At 42.1% G+C, this 22,499-nt stretch overlaps 1 protein-coding gene across 1 annotated transcript; it reads right to left on the bottom strand.

Moving 5' to 3' along the window:
* Positions 1-514: 514 nt before the first annotated feature.
* fus (FUS RNA binding protein) lies at positions 515-21,901 on the bottom strand. The gene is made up of 15 exons (XM_034712105.1): positions 21,756-21,901; positions 21,123-21,147; positions 18,965-19,167; positions 18,675-18,867; positions 18,219-18,442; positions 17,907-18,102; positions 13,494-13,528; positions 9,105-9,146; positions 8,135-8,244; positions 7,916-8,045; positions 7,706-7,804; positions 7,435-7,600; positions 5,044-5,141; positions 3,974-4,142; positions 515-2,449 (listed from the first exon to the last, which is right to left on the bottom strand). Exons 1-15 carry the CDS (start codon positions 21,766-21,768, stop codon positions 2,410-2,412), a joined length of 1,743 nt encoding a protein of 580 aa, XP_034567996.1. The 5' UTR covers positions 21,769-21,901; the 3' UTR covers positions 515-2,409.
* Positions 21,902-22,499: the final 598 nt, after the last annotated feature.

The following is a 22,499-nucleotide window of genomic DNA, read 5'->3' as shown; positions in this document are numbered from 1 at the left end:
TTCAGAGGACAGGACAGTGGGGAGTCCATCCAAACTGTCGTCCTGCTGAAGAATCTGAAACTTAATTTGATCAAAAACGTTGCTTCAGTGAGAGGAGGAGCTCAAACTGCACATCCCTCTCCTCACCGTATCAAACCTTTATATAAGACGTACAATCCGACGAGTCAGCATACCTGGACGTTTGCCAAGTTCAAACCGGAGTAGGTGTCAAACATATCAAAAGATAAAAGCGACAGTAAAGGAACTCTGCAGGTGTTACATGAGGTCATTCTTACAGCTAATAATATAAGGTCTAAAAACTGAGACTCACTCTCATTCATGAGGATTATAAGGACTAAAAGTCAGATCATAACAAGTCTCCCTGAGCAAACATCCTCTACACACAAAGGTTCAGGAGACACAAAGGAGGTGGAGAGAAAAACACTCTCTGTGACCGACCGTCTGCAGGATTAAAGATCCAGAAACTCTCTGTTTGAAAGCTCAGAGGTTCATCAATAAAGACTTCAGACTCATGTTTAGTTTAATCAACACTTTCATTTGAAAAAACAAAACAAACACAAACTCATAAATAACACAAACACAGAAAGAAGAGCGTCATCAGGAAACTCCAACTCTCTGCACGGACGTGAAGCCTCAGTTACAAGAAGAGCTTTTCAGGATCAGGTTTTTCTCAGACTCGGATCAGGACCTGAAGTTTGGAACTGAAGGGGTTAACGTGATGTGACAGGTGTGATGAGTTATGATCGGTGACACAAGTTCCCGTTTAAAACACAGTGATTTCTCGGTTTTCCAAAAAGCTGCAGCAGCGACCTCAGCGGGTCAGAAGTGTAAATGATTTACATTTATCTCAGACGTGTTTTTAATCTATTCTTTGGGAATGTTTGTCAGAGTGAGATCCACTAAACTCACAGACTTTTACACTTTACAAATCTGTTCAAGTGTTCACTCTGAGAACTTAATCAGAAACTTGATCCTGGGATTATTCTTTGAATGATTTTCTCTTTAAAAGGCGTAAAGTTAGGTCATGAAGTCTTTGCAATATGAGAATATTTATTAGAATTGTAAGTATATGATCAAACTACTTTGTAAACTACAGACCTCACATCCTTATCCTGATTATCCTCACAGTTACTGGATTTTATGATTTTCCTCTATATTTCCATAAAATCATCAATTCTCTGAACTCAATTTATTTCAGTGAACACTTTGTTAAAATGAAGCTTTGATGACTTTGCATGAATCAGTTTGAAGTTTGCGAACCAGGTTTAAACTGAATCCTTCACACTGAAGTGCTGTGATTCTTGAACGTGTATTTTAACTCGTGGAAAGTTCAGAACATTTGTTCCTGACTCATGGCGTTGTGAAAAAGAAGTCGGAGAACTCAAGGTTCTTAAATAACGTATGGTTCAAGCTTTACAACTCTGCTCTGACGCTTCTGATCCTATCACTGATTCAAAATAAAGAACATAACTTCAGAGTTTCCAGATTCCTCTCAGCAGGTTTCCCACGTGTGTCTCTTTTTTTCCATCGTCAGCTTGCAGGAGTCAGACGGTGTAAAGACAGTGGCCACCGAACAGGTTCTGAAATCCCCGACATGAAAAACTGAAGAGTGAAAACAAAGATGATGCCAGTCATAATGACAGAGAAATCATTATTACTGTCACACTGCACACAAGCAGTCACAGTACTATGAGCAAACCTACCTCCCCCCTCCCTATAACAATACCTCTGAATCAGTCAACCCGATCTGTCAAACCTTCTGTACACACGATGCTTTGTGTCAGAGCTGTGTTATCAAACTGCTGTGATCAGGGCGGCCTCTCATTGTGAGTGGTCACACATCTTTAAGAATCATCATGTTTTATCAGCAGCTCGATACGTAGAACCTTTCAGTGATTCAAGTAAAGAGAAAAACCCCTCGTGCATGAAACGATCTCTCAGTTTAACTGATTAGTGAAAACATGTTGTCGTCTCACTAGTTTGATCATTCTGATGTGATTTGATTTAAACCTGGTGTTAAAGACACAAACAGTCCTCTGTGAGTACTGACTGGTTCTTCTTGTTTGAACTGTTTGGGTCCGGGTGTATTAAGTTACAGCTGACAGTGATGATAGGTTCAAAAGCTCACACACTGACAGCTGGAGGGCGGTTCGACTGAGGACTTTCTTCAGGTGTAACTCAATGCTTTTTGTAACTGTGGTCTTGCCGAGCAGAGGAAGGAGTGTGAACAGACTAGAAAGTAATGACATATGGGAACAACAGAGAACAGGGATAGTCACATTTTTTGTACACGCTGGATTAAGAGGCTGAGGAGAAGGGGTGAGAGGTTCAGGCTGGGTCCAGTGTGGATGGAGGAGGGGAGCACTGGTCTTTGTTCTGAGGACGGACTGTTTGTCCTTGGAGGAGGGTCTAGTACGGACGGCCCCGCCGCTCCTGTCTGCGGTCACCCCTTTAAAAAAAACAACAACACACTCATGACATCAGCAGCGAACATAAGCTGAGCAGGTGTGTGTTAACAGTGAGGGTTTTACACAAATGATATGCTGATGCACGAAAGAACATGAGAGCTCTCAGAGTTCTGTCTGACAGATGACCTGCCTTTTCTTTTTCACTCTGAGCTGCAAGAACAATAAAGCAGTGAAAGAACCGCTATCAACTTTAATATTTCCTGTGATTCTTACAGATTCTATGTGCCGGGCTCGTCTGAATTAAAAAGACACTTATTTTGAAGACAGTCAAGCTGCAGACCTCCACTCTCAGCCGGCTTATCGGCTCCTCCAACGTGAACCAGAAGCTTCCCTCCATCGTAGGATGGATGTGACGTAAATCTAATCCTCCTTTGTGGTCTCAGCCGTCTGATAGGCTCCTCCAGCTCCTCCAGCTCCAAGTCTAATTGCACATGATAAAATACGCCTGCCTAACGTAAAACAACGTCTTGAATGTTTAGATATCGTAGCATCAGACGATTATCTTTGGACTGTTGGAATCACTTTAATCACCATCAAATAAAAAAGAACTAAATAACCTTCAAATAGTCAAGTCATGAAATGGACTTAAATAAACAGGTTTTACCTTCATGTGTTGCATATAATTTTAAGTGAATCATATTGCTGTGAATCTTTAAACCTTGAATGTATCCTCTATCCCTGTTTTACAGTTAAAATAACAAGGAATGTAAACACAGAGGTTGTGATCGGACTGGAGTGCGAATCAAACAATCGTGTCTCTCTGGAGGAACTGAAAACAGTCGAGATCATTACACCAAACGGAGGTGCCCACCAATTTATGATGTGTCATTGATGATGTGCATTTTATACTTTGTTTTTTCAATGTGACACTATTGAGGGATCAGGTTAACCAAGGTAATCAAAATGCAGAGAGGGGTCCAGCTGCAGACTTCCATTCTCCTAATCCTGACGTCACTTCCTTCTGACGGTGGAGGTGATCTCAGAGGGGAGCCTGCAAGAGAGGTCTGCAGCAGTGGCGGTTCTGGGGAGGGGCCAACAGGGGCCAGTGCCCCTGTAAAACTGAACCTGGACCCCTGTGGCCACACCAAAATAATATTATACAATAAAAAAAGATTTGGTATCCTGCCGAAGTTACAGGCTGAACACATGCGTGTGGCACTTGGTTCCCAGTCCCTTAGAGCACTAAGGGACTCATGAAGAGTGTAAACAGCCAAACAGCTGCTGTCAGTCTGCATGTTGATCTAGAACACAGTAGTATATATGTGTAGTATAGAGGGATGCACTGGTCTGCAGCTGGACCCCTCTCCTTCTTTTGGAGGATATTTAAAAGATGTTGCAGCAGGACCTCTGAAGAAATACATTCTATGTTTTGTTGTTTTAGAACTCGGTTGAGCCTCTCAGACGAGGCCACAATGATGCTTTAAAAACCGTCCATCATAAAAGCCGTTGTCAGGAAGTCAGGATGCTTGTTGCCTAAGAATGCTCTCTGTTTGTGCATGTCTCACCTTGCGTCCATCTTTCCAGGGCCGAATCCTCCCCGGTCTCCTCCCCGGTCTCCGCCCCGGTCTCCGCCCCGGTCTCCTCCGCGGCCCCCTCTGAAGCCCCCACGATCGCCACCTCTGCCCCTGAATCCACCGCGATCGAATCCCCCTCGGCGCTCTCCTCCGTAACCTCCTGTCAGCAGAACACGTCGTTTGTTGATGATTTGTGAAGCAGCAGAAGAAAGCATAGATTTGAATGACTTGAATGGCGAGATTACAAACCGTAGACCAACCCAAGATAACCGCTGTGTGAGTTATTGAACCCTTCTCTAATGTGTGCTTACAAGCTGTGAGTGGCTTTCAATGCCCCATGATTATGTGATCAGGGGAGACGTTAAGCTAAACGTTTGATTCAGACAATAACAGTCAAAGGTTCAACACCTCGCTCTGACTGACAGCGGGGCAAACACTCAGAGGATGATTGTTATTCCACAGCGTCTGCTTGTCTATCAATGTCAGCAGCTTTACAGAAAGGTTGGGTAACACGTTCGCCTGCGGTGGGATTATTCTCACATAATTATCACATAGCATTCATCCTGCGTCTGCTGAGCAACAAGTCATTCCTACAATCTCCTCTCTACTCGACTTACATGTCTGATACGCAGGTACTTTCTCTCCCTTCTCTCATACTGGCTGTCAATCCCCCTCCTCTCTTCTGATGATTTTCTTTTCTTCACGTGTAAATATTTCAGAGCGCTCGCAGGAGTGACATCAGTGAAGCTGAGACACACACGCATGCAGGCGCTTATGAAATGTTGATGTGATGAAACTCCGGAGGCACAGGAACACCAAGTGATCTCTTCAGAAATATTTCAACTGGACAGTAAAACATGCAGCCAGCTGGTCCGGAGTGTCGATCAGACATCAGGTTATAAAGTCGAGCCCTGATCCTCCAGGGATCAATAAGAGAGACAGTTCAGGGCCTCGAATGAGAACTCTCAAAGCCTCCATCAATGGAGCCGGTAAAAAATGTCCTCTCCAACCGTAAACATGCAACATAAAAGCTACTGATGACAAAAGAGCAGAACTCAAACCTCGCTCCATCGGGGGCATCCCGCACGAGTCCTCAGGTTTAGGAGCTTTGCACTGGTTACACTCGTTACGCCACGAGAAGTTCAGGTTCCCACAGTTACTGAAGAGGAACGTGCAGAAGAGAGAGTAATCAATAAATGATGCATCTTACACTCATCTTTAAAATATTACATGAATATCAACATACAGTTGAGCTCATAAGTTTACATACCCTGGCAGAATTTATGATTTCTTTGCCATTTTTCAGAGAATATGAATGATGACACAAAAACTGTTCTTTCACTCATGGTTAGAGGTCGGGTGGAGCAATTCATTATCAAACAAATGTGTTGCTAATTGTGTAGTAATGGCTTTCTTCTGGCTACTCAACCATGCAGCCCATTTTTCTTCATGTGCTTCCTTATTGTGCATCTTTAAAGGGGACATATCACGCTTTTTTCATCAATATATATTGGTCTAAGAGGTCCCCAAAACATGTCTTTAAAGTTTATGCTCAAAAAAACACTTTGAAATCAGATTTTGGTCTGCCTGAAAAGTCCTCTTCTTCAGTCCTCCTCAGAACACTCTGTTTTCTCTCTGACCACGCCCCCTCAGGAAGTGGATGTGCCTCGGCTCTCCAGCACGTTGATCTAATGTTTACATGTTGGCTGAATATACACGGCTGCTCAGAGATCACGTTACTTCAACCCTCTGAATCTGATCCTGACGGAGAGGCGCCTGTAGCAGGACCTTTCTGAAGGATTGGTCACAGATTTAGTGTTTCTTGTTGTTTTATTTATCAGTATGTCGACGTGTGTCTTGGTACACAGCTACGAACATGTAGCTATGTGGCTATGCTAACTAGCGCTAGCACTTATCCATGATAAATAAAAATCATCCACTAGATCTTCAAATCTGCAGACGTGGGGAGTAAAACCGACCTCTGCCAGAAAGGCAGCAGGACCTTTTATGAAGGATTGGTCACAGATTTAGTGTTTCTTGTTGTTTTATTTGTCAGTATGTCGACGTGTGTCTTGGTACACAGCTACAGCTACAGCTACAGCTACAGCTACAGCTACAGCTACAGCTACAGCTACAGCTACAGCTACAGCTACGAACATATAGCTATGTGGCTATGCTAATTAGCGCTAGCACTTATCCATGATAAATAAAAATCCTCCACTAGATCTTCAAATCTGCAGACGTGGGGAGTCAAACCGACCTTTGTGTTTATTAAGACAGCCTACAACTAGCATGCCTCCCTCCTAAGCTCCTTGTTAGCACACATGTGTGCAGGTAATGAAAAACGGAGGAGGGGTTGAGTTGTATTTTATACAGTCTATGGGCTGAACAAGCTCCGAGCTCTGACTCCGTGACAGACCGGATATTGTTGTTACGTAACAAAAACACGGAAGTCTGAAACGGCTCGTTTCACACACATTTACAGAAAGGTGGAGAAATCAGAACAGGGGCAGAATGGATTTTTTTCATTCTCGGGGGGTTTGTAGACAGGGACACATATTTCAGGTAAAGAACCATTAAAAAGTCAATTTTGCATGATATGTCATCTTTAAACAGCCACGCCACCTTTTTTCAGAGAGTTCTGTATTTCAGCTGAAGTTATTTGTGGGTTTTTCTTTGCATCTGTTAAATTTTTCCTGGCAGTTGTGGCTGAAATTTCTGTTGGTCTACCTGACTGCGCTTCGGTTTCAACAGAATCCCTCATTTTCCACTTCTTAATTAGAGTTTGAACACTGCTGACTGGCATTCTCAAGTCCTTGGATATCTCTTTATATCCCTTTCCTGTTTTATACAGTTCAGTTACCTTTTCACGCAGATTCAATTCTCTACAATTCTTTTGCTTTCCCCATGACTCAGAATCCAGAAACGTCAGAGCAGCACTGGATGAAACATTCAAGGGTCTGTCAGGAGTCCAGAGACTCACTGACCTTTTATACACACACACTGATTAAAAGCACACAGATCACAGGGGAGGATGGTTACCTTTAATAGCCATTCAAACCCATTTGTGTCTACTTGTGTGATGTTACCAGACCACAATCAACAAGGTATGTAAACTTTTGATCAGGGTCATTTGGGTAGTTTCTGTTGTCATTATGATATAAAAAGAGTAAAGACAGATATTTGACAATAAATGGCTTCACCCGACCTCTAACCATGAGTGAAAAACAAGTTTTTCTCTTATCATTCATATTCTCTGAAAAATGGCCAAAAAATCACAAATTTGTGTAAATGTAAGCACAACTGTATATGTGCTGTTAATATGTTAATCTGAAGGTTTGATATCAACACTACAGTGAGGACAGATGTATTTAATATCATATTTCACTGACATCATTTAAGTCTTGAGGAATAAACGAAGCATAACTTGAATTGTGTCAGTCAACACTTACGGGTTCGAACACTTCCAGTCTCCAGCTCTCTGCTGTCCTCCTCCTCCTCCGCTTCCTCCGCCCCCTCCAACTCCAACACCTCCACCACCTCCTCCTCCTCCACTCCCATTGCCTCCTGGGAAACCTCCACCTCGACCCCCTCCAAATCCACCGCGGCCCATCGGTCCTGCACAGATCGAGTTAAAGTTCAATCCACTGACTGCTCCGAACTTTCTCATCTGTTATTATCCTTTAAGAAAACTGTGACGTTTATCAAACGGATCAAACTCACCTCCTCGTCCTCGTCCTCCTCTCATGCCGCCTCGGCCTCCAAAGTCGGCTCTGCGGGTGGCGAACGAAACCTTGATCGGATTTCCGTTGAATTCTTTACCTGAAGAGAGAAAACGTCTTCGGTTCAAATCAAAGTACGTCCATCTAAACGCCTTCGTTGCCCCTTTGGCTTTTCGCGTGAGCAGAACTTTGCTGAATGAGATCGCCTCACCATCGAACCAGTCGATCGCTGCCTTAGCTGAAGGCGGGTCATCGAAGGACACCGTGGCCTCGCCCTTCAGCTTCCCCGTCTCTCGGTCCGTGTACAGGTTTATCATGGGTAGGCCGGTCTTCTTGTTGACCTACAGGATGGAGATGTGACAGTCTGTTACTCCTTCTTTCAACACTACACAAACATTAGTATTGATCATTGAGCAGGGACTGACACTACCTTAATGATCCCGATCTGTTTGAAGAAGTCGGCCACAGACTCCACCGTGTAGTCGTCTCCCAGGCCTTGCACAAAGATGGTGTTATTATCAGAGTTATCCTGGTCCTGCACTGTAGGGAGACAGAAGGAGGATGTAATTAGGAAGCAGCGAGCGGCTAACGTGATACGGCACCCTTCAATATTCATCTATTACCATGACTGGACGCTCAACGCCATAAATACGTCACTGAATCAGCTGTAAGTGATCTCTGACATCTGACATATCCTTGTGTTACGAGGTTATCGTGGCAAACATGTCAGAAAATACTCAGTACCAAACATCCAGCTGCCTTCTCTCATTTGAGTGAGTCAGACAGGTACAGTCAAATATTTGCTCTACTTGTGGTTTGGGTTTGGTGTCCATGAACCACCAAAGTCAATTGGATTCCAGTCGACTCACGTTGTATTGATCTGACTCTGTTTCAGCATTGTGTCTTTGTTTGTATTCGGCATCTAGACTCCGACCTGATCACTGCATGCAGATAAACTTTACATGCAGCAATTAAACCCTCTGTAGTCGCAGCCTGCAGGTGCATGCTGGGAGATGTTAGGGCTGAGAGTTTGAGTGCAGCACTGATGCAGAGCAGCGGTGACATTAACAAAGCTGAGGCATAGATCATAAATCTGTCAACTTAAAGACGCCGCCTGATTGGGGAGGATACTCTGTCAGGCGATTCAGAGTGATGCATGGAAAATGTGAAAGTAGAGCAGCTGGAAGTGCCAGCCTAAATTATAGCTTGCAAGCATCGTATCATGAGCTCCAGAAACAATGTCTTTAGAACAGGTTGTTTCCAACGTCTTTAAAAGGGGCGTAAGCTTATCGGAGGAGGTAATAAAAGAATGTCTTTAATGCATGAGCGGATGAAAAATGTCAATCTAAGACTGAAGTTACTTCTTCTTGGTGGCAGAACAAAAACTAAAATCAACGTACTGTAGCCTGGTCCTCCATGTCCATGTCCCGGCTCTCGTGGTCCTTGAGGGGGCAAAAAAACAGAAATTAACTCTGGAAAGGAAAAAACAACAAACTCTAAATGATCAACCCACACAGAAATACACAAGCTTCTTCCTCTCCCCGTTTCTGTGCCAGTACAAAGACTCTAGTCACTATGCATCTAGGTGCTTTCCATGACAACCTGCCTTTAACCCTCCGTGGTCACCAAACCTCACAGCACTCGTTCATGATCGTCCACAGGACAGGCTGTTTGTTTTGATCATCAGATTAACCACCGTACCTCTCTCTGAGCACCGTTTCATTGATTTGTTTTTTCCTTCATGGCGTGAACCCCGCCGTGTTTCACTCTGACCCCTCATGAAGAGCTGCTCAGTTTGAGCTCCGTGTTGATGCAGTTTTTATGATACGCTATGAAGCGTCTTCTTTCACACAAGTGTTTCAAACTCCCAGAACCAAGTCCGACTCAGTGAGACGCCGTTCGTCTTTAAACACCTTCACAGTAATCTGTGTCGTTCGATCCTTTGGCAGCTTTAATTTTCAGATTTCTGATTTTGAAGTAGGAACACCAAGTCTGTCATCCCAAGAGCTCATTGATATTTTACACAATAATGAAGCACGAGCGGCCTGTTCACAGAACCAACCTCTGATATTGGAGTGTCCAGAGACCTGGATCACCTCTGAACTCTTTAGGTGAGATACGTCCTGACGTCTTTTTAAACACAGTCTGCTGTCTGGCTCGATCACAGAGCCTCAGGAATCTAAGTTCTCTAAAACGAGCTTTGCATTGACACGAGAGGCCGGAGCCAAACGACATTTGAATTGCAGAGATGTGGTTTTAAAACCAGCCCAGCCTCTTTGTAGCATCAGAAAGGTCATCCGAAGAGCGATACTGCTTTATTTATAACATAAGTGTGTCACTCCATAAACTGATCAGATAATTGTTAGCTTGGTTCAACTCGTAAATGACTCATTATTGTTTACAGAGCAGCTTTCAGTTCAATGGAGACACACCTGTACCGGGACATTACCCACAGTCACAATGACTGCTGTGTGGTTACCCGTGTAAAACTTGAAACTCTCGGTGAATTCCTTTAATGAGCGTGGACTGAACCCAACTGAAGTGTAACAATAAGAGTGGATGTTGTGTTTTTAAATAGACTTTTCCAGCTCTTAGCTCAGGTAAGTGTTTCTGTATCCAAGAGACCAACAAAGAGACCAACAACCCTAAGATCCACCGTTGGCCTCTGTTTCACTTCAATCACAGGAAACTTCTTCACATACATTTGAATGTAGTTTGGTCAGATGATGAGAGCAGAAGTAAAATAAAAACAGAATCTGATGTTGCAAATCATTTAAACCCTTCACCTTTATTAACACACTGTGAAATGTGAATTATTGTCCCATTCCTGCCTGATACAGGATTCCAGCTGCTCAACAGTTCAGGGTCTTCTTTGCTGTATTTTTATAATTTCAATGGGGGACAAGTCAGGACTGCAGGCAGGCCAGTTCAGGACCTGGACTCTTCTACTACAGAGCCATGGTGTTGTAATACATGCAGAATGTGGTTTGGCATTGTCTTGCTGAAATATGTAAGGTTGTTATTGTCTGGATGTCAGCAAAGTTGCTCCTAAACCTGTTTATATTGTTCAGCATTAATGGAGCCTTCACAGATGAGGAAGCTACCCATGCCATGGACTCTTATGATCCCCATACAAGCCGGGTGGTCCTTCTCTCCACTTTAGAGCGGAGGACACAGCGTCTATGATTTCCAAGAAGAATGTCAGATTTTCATCAGACCACAGGACAGTTTTCCACTTCCTCTAAGTCCATCTTAAACGGGCTCAGGTCCAGAGAAGTCTCTGGTGTTTCTGGATCATGTGATTGATCTGAACCTTTTTGAGCCCATGCAGTGATTTCAACCACAGAGCCTTGTCTGTTTTTAACACAGTGCTGCCTGAAGTCCTGACGAGCACAGCCATGTGATGTAGCATTTGTTTTTCAGCTTTGTCCCTTGTCTCTAGATATCTCCAGATTCTCTAAATCTTTAATATTACATACTTAAAGCTGGGGTTGGTAATCAGATTTAGATACACTTTTTGTTATACTGGTTAAAATGATCTTTATGTCCTGATGGCGATCAATACATGATGTGTTCTTAAAAAAGAATGAAAAAAAGCTGCTATCTACAGCTGGAGTAAACCTGGGAAAACACCAACCAATCAGTGTTTTTTGGCTCCCCAAATTGTAAACCAATCAAATCCCGTCCTGCTGTCCTGCTGTTCTGCCCTCCTCCTGCGCGTACATTTCCCCGGCGTGCACTTCTCTGAGTCCCCGTCTCCTGCCTCTGCTTCCCCTGACTCTACTGCCCCTCTCGCTCGACCTCGGGCCTGTCCCCTCTGACCTGATGAGGTGCTTTGCTCAGGACTGTAGTCCGGATCAGAGTCTAATAAACTCTCACCAACAAGCAGAATAATTAATGACATTTAGAAAGTCCTACAGAAATGTAGATGTACTGCAGTGTCCATCCGGACGCTGTAGGGATGACGAGCTGATTCGTGAACACGTTGATCTTTAATAACCGGTCACTGTCGGCCGTGATCACGACAACAACAAAGCAACAATCAATGTTTGAATGAATGAAGAACTTCTCTTCTTGTCTCTCCTCTCTCCCACTCACACACTCTACACCTCTCCTGATGCCTTCACTGACCGTCAACACTGTAGGAATTAAGAACATCTACACTGAACACGTTTAACAAACAGTAGATCTGTTACAGTATTATATATGTGTTATAACTTTTCTCCTGATATCGTGTCACCATGACAACTGGATAATGCTAGAATGACAGTTGTGAGTGCTAACAGCAGCCATGTTTGTTTGTGTTTTTAACTTTCACTATGAGAATGTTTTGATGAGGACCGGTTTTGAATCAGTCACCATCATATGGTCGCAAGTCAGCGGCGCTCATGCATGTGAGCAGGGGGGGGGGGCGTCGTTTTGGAGGAGCTCCGAGGGAGGAGGGGAGGGGTTAGACGGAGTCATGAGGAAATGCTACATTCAAATTCATGCTAGTTTTCCGTGATTACCAACCCCAGCTTTAAGGTGATGATGTTCATTAATTCATTGCGACTTCACTTTAAGGAACATTATTTTGAACTTGTTGAACGATTTGCTCACGCAGCCTCTCACAGAGTGATGAAACTCTTCCCGTCAGCCCCTCTGGTTTAGTCATGTTTCGTATCTGTTGTAAATTAGCCTCATTAGTTGGGAGGTGTTCTTCCTCTTTTACAAGCATTACTCACCTTTTCCAGTGTTTTGTTGCACCGCTCCCAACTTTGTTTTTTAAATGTGTTGCTGACAACGAAGCACATAATACTCATTAATTAAATAAAGGGTTTAAATGATTTGCAATCCATTAGCAACATTTTAAAGTGTCTCAATATTTTTTTGTTTGGGGTTGTATTAATTATACTTCCTATATTACTTTTGAAAAGCCAATAAAAAGGCTGTTTGACCCTCCACAACTATTTTAGGTTAATAATTTGAACAACAACAACAAAATAAAATGACCTGGCTTAATCTTTCTAAACTACCTGGTTAATTCCAGTAGCTTGAGCACACTGTTTCCTTCTGTTATCCAAAGTTGCGTGTTAAGTTAGTACTCTGCAACACACCGCAGCTATGCAAGCAAACCAGTTTTTACTCCTCAACTCTTATCTCTGAACATCTGATTTAATACTTTCTGCACAAGTTTCACATTCACTGTTAGGAGGCGAAGTTTTCCATTCCTACAACTTCGGCAAACAAATTACATTTAATCCATGTTTGACGTACAAACCTGCATCGTGTTTGCAAAACATGAATCATCTTTCAAACCTTTTATTTCTCTTTTTATTTTGGTGCCCTACAAAGAGATGTGTTGACTCACAGACAAAGGCTGTAAACACCCTTCAAATTAAATACCCGTTAATTAATTTGCAACACCAGTAACGGGAAAGTTACTCCTACATGATGAGCTATTATCTACCATGTCGCTCCCTCTGTTGGAGCTTTCCAATCACAGAGTGAGAGAGCACTCGCTGTAAGAGACTGTCATCCAAACACACCTAACACCTGTTTGAAAAGAAGCATCACGCTGTCTCTTGTGCCGCTCAGAACACGTTGGAATAACCCAAAGAATCATTCTAAAGTTGTTCCAACAGTGGGAATCATCTCTCTGTTCATGTTTTTACACTCCGGCCAGTTGTTTCACAAACCACACACTAAGTTAACCAGCTTCACGCTGTCCGTGTATTCACCTCCCCTCCTTTAAGTCTAGACTCTTTAAACACAAAACCTTTTGCTCAAGTGTTTTGCTTTTCACTTACCACCAAACTTATTGAATCCTCCACGATCGCCCATTCTGAGGAGGAGGAGGAGGAGGAGGAGGAAGAGAGAAACAACAAGCATTGAAGGCTGGTGCTGACAGCGGTTTCTCTCAGTGGGTTGTGGGTAACCTTCACTCTCGGTCTTTCAGTTTAACCCACCCCTCTTCATTTGGATTAATCTTGTTCAGAGACTCTTTAACACACACTGAGGACACGAGGCCAGTTTAAGGACCTTGTCGTAGAGTGTTCCCAAGCTGCTGAAGTTTTACCCCGAAGTAACATCAAGCTGTTGGATGGCTTGTGTGTACCCATTTAATTCCCTTATATGACTTTATTTCCTTAATCATCCAACCCAAACATTTACACCTTTGACTCCCGGATGCATGCTGGGTAATTGTTTAGGTCTCAGACAACCTTTACTTTTTAAACCCCTGAATATTCCCGTTGAGGTTTTTCTCATGATTGTTTTTTTCCCAATTTGTCTCGTTTTCCTGTCAGTCATTAACTCCTCAGGAGACTGTTCAACGTCTAAAGACTTCCCCCGTTTTTTAACTTCCACGTGATGGCTTAAGAGTAGAAAGCCAGCCGGCAGAGAAGGTAAGAGCCTAGGAGAAGATTCAAAGGTTGATTAAAGCAGAGAATGACACAGTGATCCTGCAGGGGGTTGGGAGGGAGTGATGACAGGTGAGAGGGGTGAGCGGCAGTAATGTATCGTGGCGTCTTAAGGTGTGTTCAGGTCAAAAGCAAACCCCAGTTTTAATACAGGGTATCGCACGGATGAGCACGACTCATTCAGACCGAGTACAGAGGCGAGAATTTGGATTTGAAAACTGGAAATCTTGCAAAATCTCCTGCAGTCAAATGTGACTTTATAGTAAACATGCGTGGAAGATGACAGGCAGGAAGATTTGGTGACAATCCACAGAGTGCTGGCATGACTTTCATCTCAGTTCCCTAGATGCACTAGAATATCTGACATGTTTGATATTTATAGTTTGAAACTGGTGTGACTTCTTGTGTTTCTTCTGAGCAGATCTAGGACTCTGAACTTTGTCACTAATTGCTTCCACACTGGAAGCCCTGAAATAGAGGCTACACTTAACCCTGACAATAGTCGATGTTTTATGAGATACTTTGGAGATGGCCTTGCTTTTCTTGTCTTGCAATCAGACTTGGCAAAGCATCAATACATACAGCAATCCCTACATTTACACTTACCCTATAATCCGATAATTGAAATCAGGTTTGGGACATCCCTAGTTATCCCTCTGCCAGCCCGACTACGGCGTCCAGCGTTCTCAACGCTGCCAGACTCCAGACAGACCACCAGAGTGCCCTCTTCCTGATCTCCGGGGACTTCAACCATTTATTTATTTTCTATATAGCTTATTTTGTCTTTGAAACATACTTACATATTGTGTTTAGGAGCAACTGTAATGACTGAATTTCTGATTCTGATAAACCCTGACACGACCACTTTTTAGATTATGAGATCCGCATTTGGTGGGCCAAATGTTTGAGTTCTCTTTCATCAACTCAAACGATCACATGTGAGTTAAGTTAGTTCTGAACTTTGCTTTGGTCTGAACACAAGTCTACGGGCAGAGTCAAGTCGCCACGGTGTCAGTTCATGCTGACATCAGGACTTCACGGTGTTGAGAGGCTCACTGTCTAAGCTTCCTGAATCGTTCACACATCCATCAATGATTAAAGTCTTACATATTAAATACGCTGTGATGTTTTGGATGTCGTGTTTTGGGCAAGTCCATCTTATTAAGAGTTGAAACCCTCTTTCCTAGATTGTGTCCTTTTCAATGAACCAAACAGAAGCTGCTCTTCACCCCATGTTCTTCCGTTCTCTGGTTTCTAAGTTGTTTGACAAAGTTTTAAATGACTAAGAACAAAGAGCACCATTGTTTCATATTGTTGTTGAACGCTGGAGGTAACCGGCTGAGTCTCCTCTGTTTACAGTCGATGATGAATGAGGGAACACAATATGAAATGACAAACTACTTCATCTATGAGTTCGTCACTATCATTATGAAGCTACAAGGAAGTAAATGAAACAATGTTCAACCTGTGAGAAAGAAAGAATCAACTTACCATAAAGGTGCTGCTTCCTAGCTGAACCAACATGTTGATGATGTTGTTCAAAGTTTCCTGTGTTTTGTCTCTGCTCTGTTTGAACGTGTGTCTTTTTTTTTATTGTGACTCTGTTTTTGTTTGATTTCATTCATCCTGATTTTGGTATTGTGCCTTTTTAAAGTAGAGCTGCTGTTTAAAGTGTTTGACATCAGAAGGATTTAAATTCTGTAACAGAGCTGAAGACTCAACCTGTGTTCAAAGTCAAATGTTTACTTCTCCTTTTTCTGCAGCACCACCACCACCTCGCACCTTACACACTCACACCACCATGAAACAGCACCATCGTGTGGTGACATGTTGTACTTCAGTTATCATGTTCTTCACTAGCTGGTTTTTCTGTAGCTGACCGCTGTGATAGACTCGTTGCCATCCCGTGTTTTCTTGTGTTCCTTGTAGAAACAAAGGCCCTTCCTTGAGACTCTGACACTGAAGGAGGTCATGTTTCATATAATAACATTCATTCTGAACCACCTGCACAACTCAGTCCAACAGGTTTGTCATTGTTCTAGTTTTACCCCTATCATTTAAGGCTTAAATTCAAGCTCCAGGTGAGTCAATAGGGTGCTCTTTGCAGCTTTACACACGTAACAGCTCGTGTTATTGATCACACTGCAGACGCTGATGATTTCTGACCCACATTCAGACAGGAGAACCTTCACCAACGAGCCGAACATGACTCCAAACCACTACATGATAAGCTGTCAACACTGAGTTTAACCAAAGCTCATGTTCTGATTTATCACTCTGTTTCAGTTTCCTTTAATGAGCTTCAGACGTTTTAAGTTCTCCTGATGAGAAACAATTTTGACTGAGGACTATCACCACATAAGAGGTTTGAAGTTTTTAAGAATTAGGGATCTCACAACATACCGGTGTTGACAATAACTGTTTTTTTATAATGAAATATTGATGTTGAGCTAAAAGGAGGATAAGATAACACCCTGTAACTAACATGTTTATAGTAGGGAGTGTTAGTGGTTCTGTACGCTGGTTGTAGGCCCTCTAAATCGTAGGGAAGATGAAACAGCAGCAGAAGAAGACTCAGTTACCAGCTAGCTAGCTTCAACCGTAGTGTATGGCTTCAGAGGAGATGACAGATGAAAGCGAGGAACTCTACCTGCACCCAAAATCAGTTTCCTCGCCAGCTTGAGAGTTTTTGAGGATGTTTGTGGACGTCAGACGACCACTTTTTGTTTAGTTTTAAGTTTCTGTCACGGCGCTGGTGACAAGGAGAAAACATACCTTCTTTAGAAATCAATTAAACAATGTTTATTATAAATATTATAATCAATTTTTGACAAATGTTACGTCAAGACAGGTTACAATGATGACATGTCAGCAAGTCAATTAAGGTTTTACATAAATACTGTTATTGTGATTTTTTGGGGGGATCTGATATCGTTACAGCCTGAGAAGATAAACCTGCATTTTTTCCATCTAATTGCATCAGACAGACCATAATAAGCCATCTGGTCTGTCTTGCAGTGGAGTTAACATCTGATTAATCCTGCTATTATTGTAGGAAGCATTATAGTGCCTCCATATAACATATTGTAACACTTTATATCATAATAAAGGAAATGTCCTTATTATTGTTGTGTTATTTATGTCAACTCTTCCCCCAGGCTCAGCGTTCAGGCAGTGATGAGTTAGTTCTAAAGTTGGGCTGATCAATGCTATATTACTTAAACTGGTTTATGTTTCAAGCTTTGAGAATATTTCCGATCAGAAGTGCCGGAAAAACAAGAGTCAGATGTTTTGTAAAGATCTCAGCACCTACTGACGCATTTGTCCTCCACAGTATGACAAATGGCATCCCCCCCTTCAAAGCACGGTGTAATGATACCGGGGATAATAGCCGTGGTTTAATTGAATAATTTAGGAGGACTGATTTTATGTAACTGCAACCCCTAATGGACACACACCCAGAGTTGCAGCGCTACATTTAGACTGCATCTGTCCTTAGTTTGTTATAGAAAGGTGTCTTGGGATACAGATAACCTTTGTATGTAAGTTTGAGTTGACCTCTGAACTCTGTAAAAAGGATTACTGGCAGAGAACCTTTTAGTTGCTTTGTGAAAAATCTCAAGGTTCATTTTCCTCAAAAGCAAGTGTTGACATCAAATGCATCGCTCCATGACTTTATAAAGGATTGACAGATCCTGAACAGAACTCTCGCCCGCGGTACGAAGAGTTCATGTGCGTCAGTGTGTTCAGATTCAGTGACTTCACATAGACAGAGGGAGAGGTGCTGACTCTGACACTTACCCCATGCCTCCTCGACCTCTCGGTCCACCTCTTCCACCTCGGTCAAAACCGCGATCGTATCCTCCGGCACCTCGACCTCCAAACGCACCTCCACGGCCCCTTCCACCGCGGCCTTCCTGACCTCCGTAACCTCCATCAGAGCCGTACCCTCCACCTCCTCCTCCTCCACTCATCGGAGGGCTTTCATCACCATAACCTACGAGGGTCGAGACCATCAGATGTCAACAGATTTACTTGTTTCATAAAATCTGACTGAGTCAACTCTGAAATGTTGTGGAGGTCTTTGGATTATTACTGAAGCCTATTACTCACCTCCACTTTGGCCGTACGGGCTCTGTTGTCCGTAGCTCTGTGGAGGGGGAGAGTTGTAGCTCGGTGGCTGGTTGTAGTGACCTCCTCCATGTTGCGGTGGTTGTTGGTGGCTCCCGCTGTCCCCATAGCCGCCAGTCTGACCTCCACTGCTGCCATAACCTCCTCTACTCTGCCCACCGCTCGGTGGCTGGTTGTAGCTGGGAGCCTGGGAGCCGCCCTCGTAGCTGATGAAGGTGAAGGAGACAGGTTGTTTTTATTATTTCATCTGTCGACTGTCACAGTTTAGAATGAATGCAGGAAGTGAATTTTGCAACACAGAGTACATGTTTGCTGCTAAGAACACAGAGAGTGGCTACAGTTAAGTTTTGCAGGATCACATTTATATCCACTAAATCTCTACTCCTGCTCAAATGTGTGTCTATAAATCTTAAAAAGCAGAAGGTCCTGTTGTCTTACCCTCCAGTGGGCGACGGAGGAGAGTGCTGCTGGCTGTACCCAGAGAAGGATGACGGCTGGCTGTAGCTAGGGGACTGGCTGCTGTTGTAGCCTCCAGGACTATAAGACTGACCAGACTGGTTATAACCTCCACCACCACCACCACCACTACCTCCACCACCTCCCTGGTTAGAAGATGGAGAACCATATCCTCCTGGGAGAAAGAAGCAGACATGATGTAGTGAAAAATCAACTCAAACATCAACATGTGTGACTGTAAGTCTGTGAGTTTTGAACACGTCCTCCTCTACCTGACTGGGATTGACCGTAGCTTCCATATCCTCCTTGGTTATAGGAGCCAGAGCCGCTGTCAGGGCTCTGGTTGTAGCCTCCATAGCCCTGCTGGCCATAACTCTGGCCGGAGGATTGACCATAGCCTTGGCTGCCACCACCACCACCACCTCCACCACCAGCACCACCCCCAGCTCCTCCTCCTCCACCGTAGGACCCATAGCTGCAGGTAATAAAAAAAAGATATTCTTTAAAGATGAGACCAAAAATGAACACACCTCTTACATAAGGTGATGCATTGACATCAGCACTTTACCACAACCTTTCCACACAAGCCTTAAGATGCATGACTCCATACTTTAAAAGTCATTTCTAGGGATGCACCCAAATGAAGATTCTTGGCCGATCCAGATCAAGTACTGTCGCGGTGAAGTGCAGAGGATCCGAATAGATCTCAGTGAAACGTGTGCTGACAGACTCTGAGTGTACTTTGTTTTCACTCCGTGGTCCGTCTCAACTTCTTTGCTCAGGAGACGCTTTGGTTCTGCAATTAAAGGAATAATGGATGCAGACATGTTGGCCTTTATCCAGACAAGCAAGTACTGGCTGCAGGTTTTTGCTTGCGTTATTACAACACTCTGTTTCAGTCATGTTGTTTCATGAAAAGTCTTTCCAAATTTTTGGTGAATCCCTAATTTCTGGTTGTTTTCTCCAGATTTCTACCTATTACTTGTCGTGGAATTTTCATAATCTTATATATATGTATGTAAGGATGTTTATCTATTGTATTCTTTCAGTCTAAGTGTCAAGTGTAGAGTAACTTCATCCCTTTGTCATCTGTGATGGGTGAGATAGTGTCAGTGTAGTAATCAAGGTCTCTCCCCCTGCTCCTGTCTTTATCTATGTGTTGTGACCGACTTACTGTCCCCAGAACCAGAGCACAGGTCTTCTTCCCACTTGTTGTGTTCCTATTATCCAAACATGGTTATCTAACTTCAGTGTCGTCTTCAGGGGGAATAAATACCATGCCTGGGTATTTGTCTGACAGAACTGACTTGGCATTGCACTCTCCTGCCTGTGTACTGTTGTGTTATTTCTCCTTGATCAAGTTCTACATAAACTATTTCAACGTAAGCCGTCAGAGTCTCCTGAGTCTTCTGTGTCCAGTTTGTTGCTAAATGCCATCACATTAATAAGTTGATTTCATTTGTTTTGTATGGCGGATGATTTTATCTTACTATCCTGAAACAACAAAGCTCTTTTTGGTCATGTTAATAAGGTTGTTTTCAGGTGCTTTAGGCTGTGGTTGCCAACATTATCCAGGAAAGTTAAGCCTATTTTCTGTGTTTGTTTTGAGCTTTTGAAACTCAGATCATCTGACGTCAGGACACATCTGTAGAAAACATCTGAAATTAACTTATCAGGGGAAAAGGGAGAAGTTCAAACAGGGTTCCCACTCTTTTCCAGAGATCATTTTCCAGGACATTTTCAAAGATGATCAAGCTGGTATGACAGTCTAAATTTAGTTCCTAATTTAGTTCCTAAATAATCTAATAAGTTCCTCTCAGTGGAAGTCTACATTGAATGACGTGCAGTCTACAGCTATCTGTGAAATCATCTCTTACATGCTTAAAAATTATGGCAAATTGATTATAGAACAATGCAACCTCAGATTTATAGCACTTCACTTTATTAGTGCAACCAAGTAACAATGATGGGCGACATCTCAGCTTTCTCTGTTCTCAAAAAACAAATAATTAGCTAAGTAAAAAACAAAAGAGCCTGCAAAAGAATCTGGAAGCTGCCTTACTGAAATAAATAATAATAATAATAATAATAATAATAATAATAATGATAATAATAATAATAATAATAATAATCAGAGGATCAGTGCATTGATTGACTTAAATAGAACTGGATGACAAAAATGGTCACAAAAGTTGAATGGGGATGTGTTTTTTTTAACCGTGCCAGGTCGAACGTAGTCATGTTGGAATAATTTTCCAGGACAATCTGTGATTTTCCAGGACATATTACTTTATCTCCCATTTTCCAGGTGTTTCCCAGGACCGGAAAACTGGTCAACTGTTTTCCAGGTTTTCCAGGATGCGTGAGAACCCTGTCAAATGTGTGGATTTGTGTTTACTCAGGTGTTTACTTTAGTATGAGAGCACTTACCCCTGAGCAGATGTCTGGGAATAATCTGTGAAAGAAAGAAAACAGAATGTAAGTAAACAGATATTACATACACATTAACAACCTGCAGGAACAGGTGAGATTAACACAGTGTTGTTGTTTGTAGTGAGAGGACACCTTTAAAGTGTGTGTACATGTTATCTCCATCATCAAGGTGTGAGCAGAGAGGCTGGGCTGCACACACGCGCGCGCCCACACACACACACACACACACACACACACACACACACACACACACACACACTGGGTCAGTATCACAGCAGAGACCTTGATACCTGATTACAGGGTTAGGCTTCATGCTAGCAGGTTCACAGAGTCACCTGCATGCTAACCTTATGATGCTAACACACCAATGACAGTATTAGCTAGCTGGTAGCCATGGGGTCATTCTGTATTCTAACTCAAGTCATTAAAAACTAATAAAACTCCTTTAATTCAGACACTGACTTTAATGAATCTCAGCCTGCAGCAGCTCGTTCATTCATGACTAACGTCGAGGTGAACGTTGATAAGCTAACTAGCATCTTATCCCGAGCTGTGACCGGTAACGGTTCCCCGAGCTGCCGGTTCATCCTCTGATTTAAACATTAGTTAACATGTTTTTTTTATTCTTACCGTTAGAAGACATGTCGACGGTACAGAGGGGAGGTTAACGGTACGGTAAGTCGGTTGTGTTGTTAACGGGCTGAACGGAGGAGGAAGATGAAGATGGATGAAGGAGCCGGTATCCTTCTGACAGAGCTGCAGTTCCTCGTGCGACCGACAGGGGGCGAGCTGAGGCAACTCTTATCAATCAAGAACAGACAGTTTATACTGTATTATATAATAATAATAATAATAATAATTATAATAATAATAATAATAATAATAATAATAATTATATAAATTATAATAATAATAATAATAATAATAATAATAATAATAATAATTATTATTATTATTATTATTATTATTATTATTATTAATATAATAATAATAATAATAATAATAATAATAATTATTATTATTATTATTATTATTATTATTATTATTATTATTATATTAAGAATAATAATAATAATAATAATAATAATAATAATTATAATTATAATATTAAGAATAATATGAAGAATAATAAGAATAATAATCAATATGATTATAACAACAATAACAATACTATATTGATAATAATAATATTAATAATAATAATAATACCAAAAATAAAATAAAATAATAGTAATAATAATAATGATGATAATTAATATAATTATGATAACAATAAAAATACTATAGTAATAATAATAATATTAATAATATAAGAATATTGTTAGTAATAATACCAATAATCATAATAATAATAATGATAATAACAATAATAAT

Source organism: Notolabrus celidotus, chromosome 20, assembly GCF_009762535.1.
Source record: "Notolabrus celidotus isolate fNotCel1 chromosome 20, fNotCel1.pri, whole genome shotgun sequence".
Classification (NCBI taxonomy): domain Eukaryota; kingdom Metazoa; phylum Chordata; class Actinopteri; order Labriformes; family Labridae; genus Notolabrus; species Notolabrus celidotus.
This window is presented reverse-complemented; position numbering and strand designations above follow the sequence as displayed.

What these genes read in the sequence shown, in the direction of transcription:
- fus (XM_034712105.1), bottom strand. An exon ending in CCTCCGTCGCCCACTGGAGG is followed by an intron (nt 18,443 to 18,674) that starts GTAAGACAACAG and finishes CACCTTCATCAG; the next exon opens with CTACGAGGGCGGCTCCCAGG. An exon ending in AACAGATCGGGATCATTAAG is followed by an intron (nt 8,046 to 8,134) that starts GTAGTGTCAGTC and finishes TCCATCCTGTAG; the next exon opens with GTCAACAAGAAGACCGGCCT.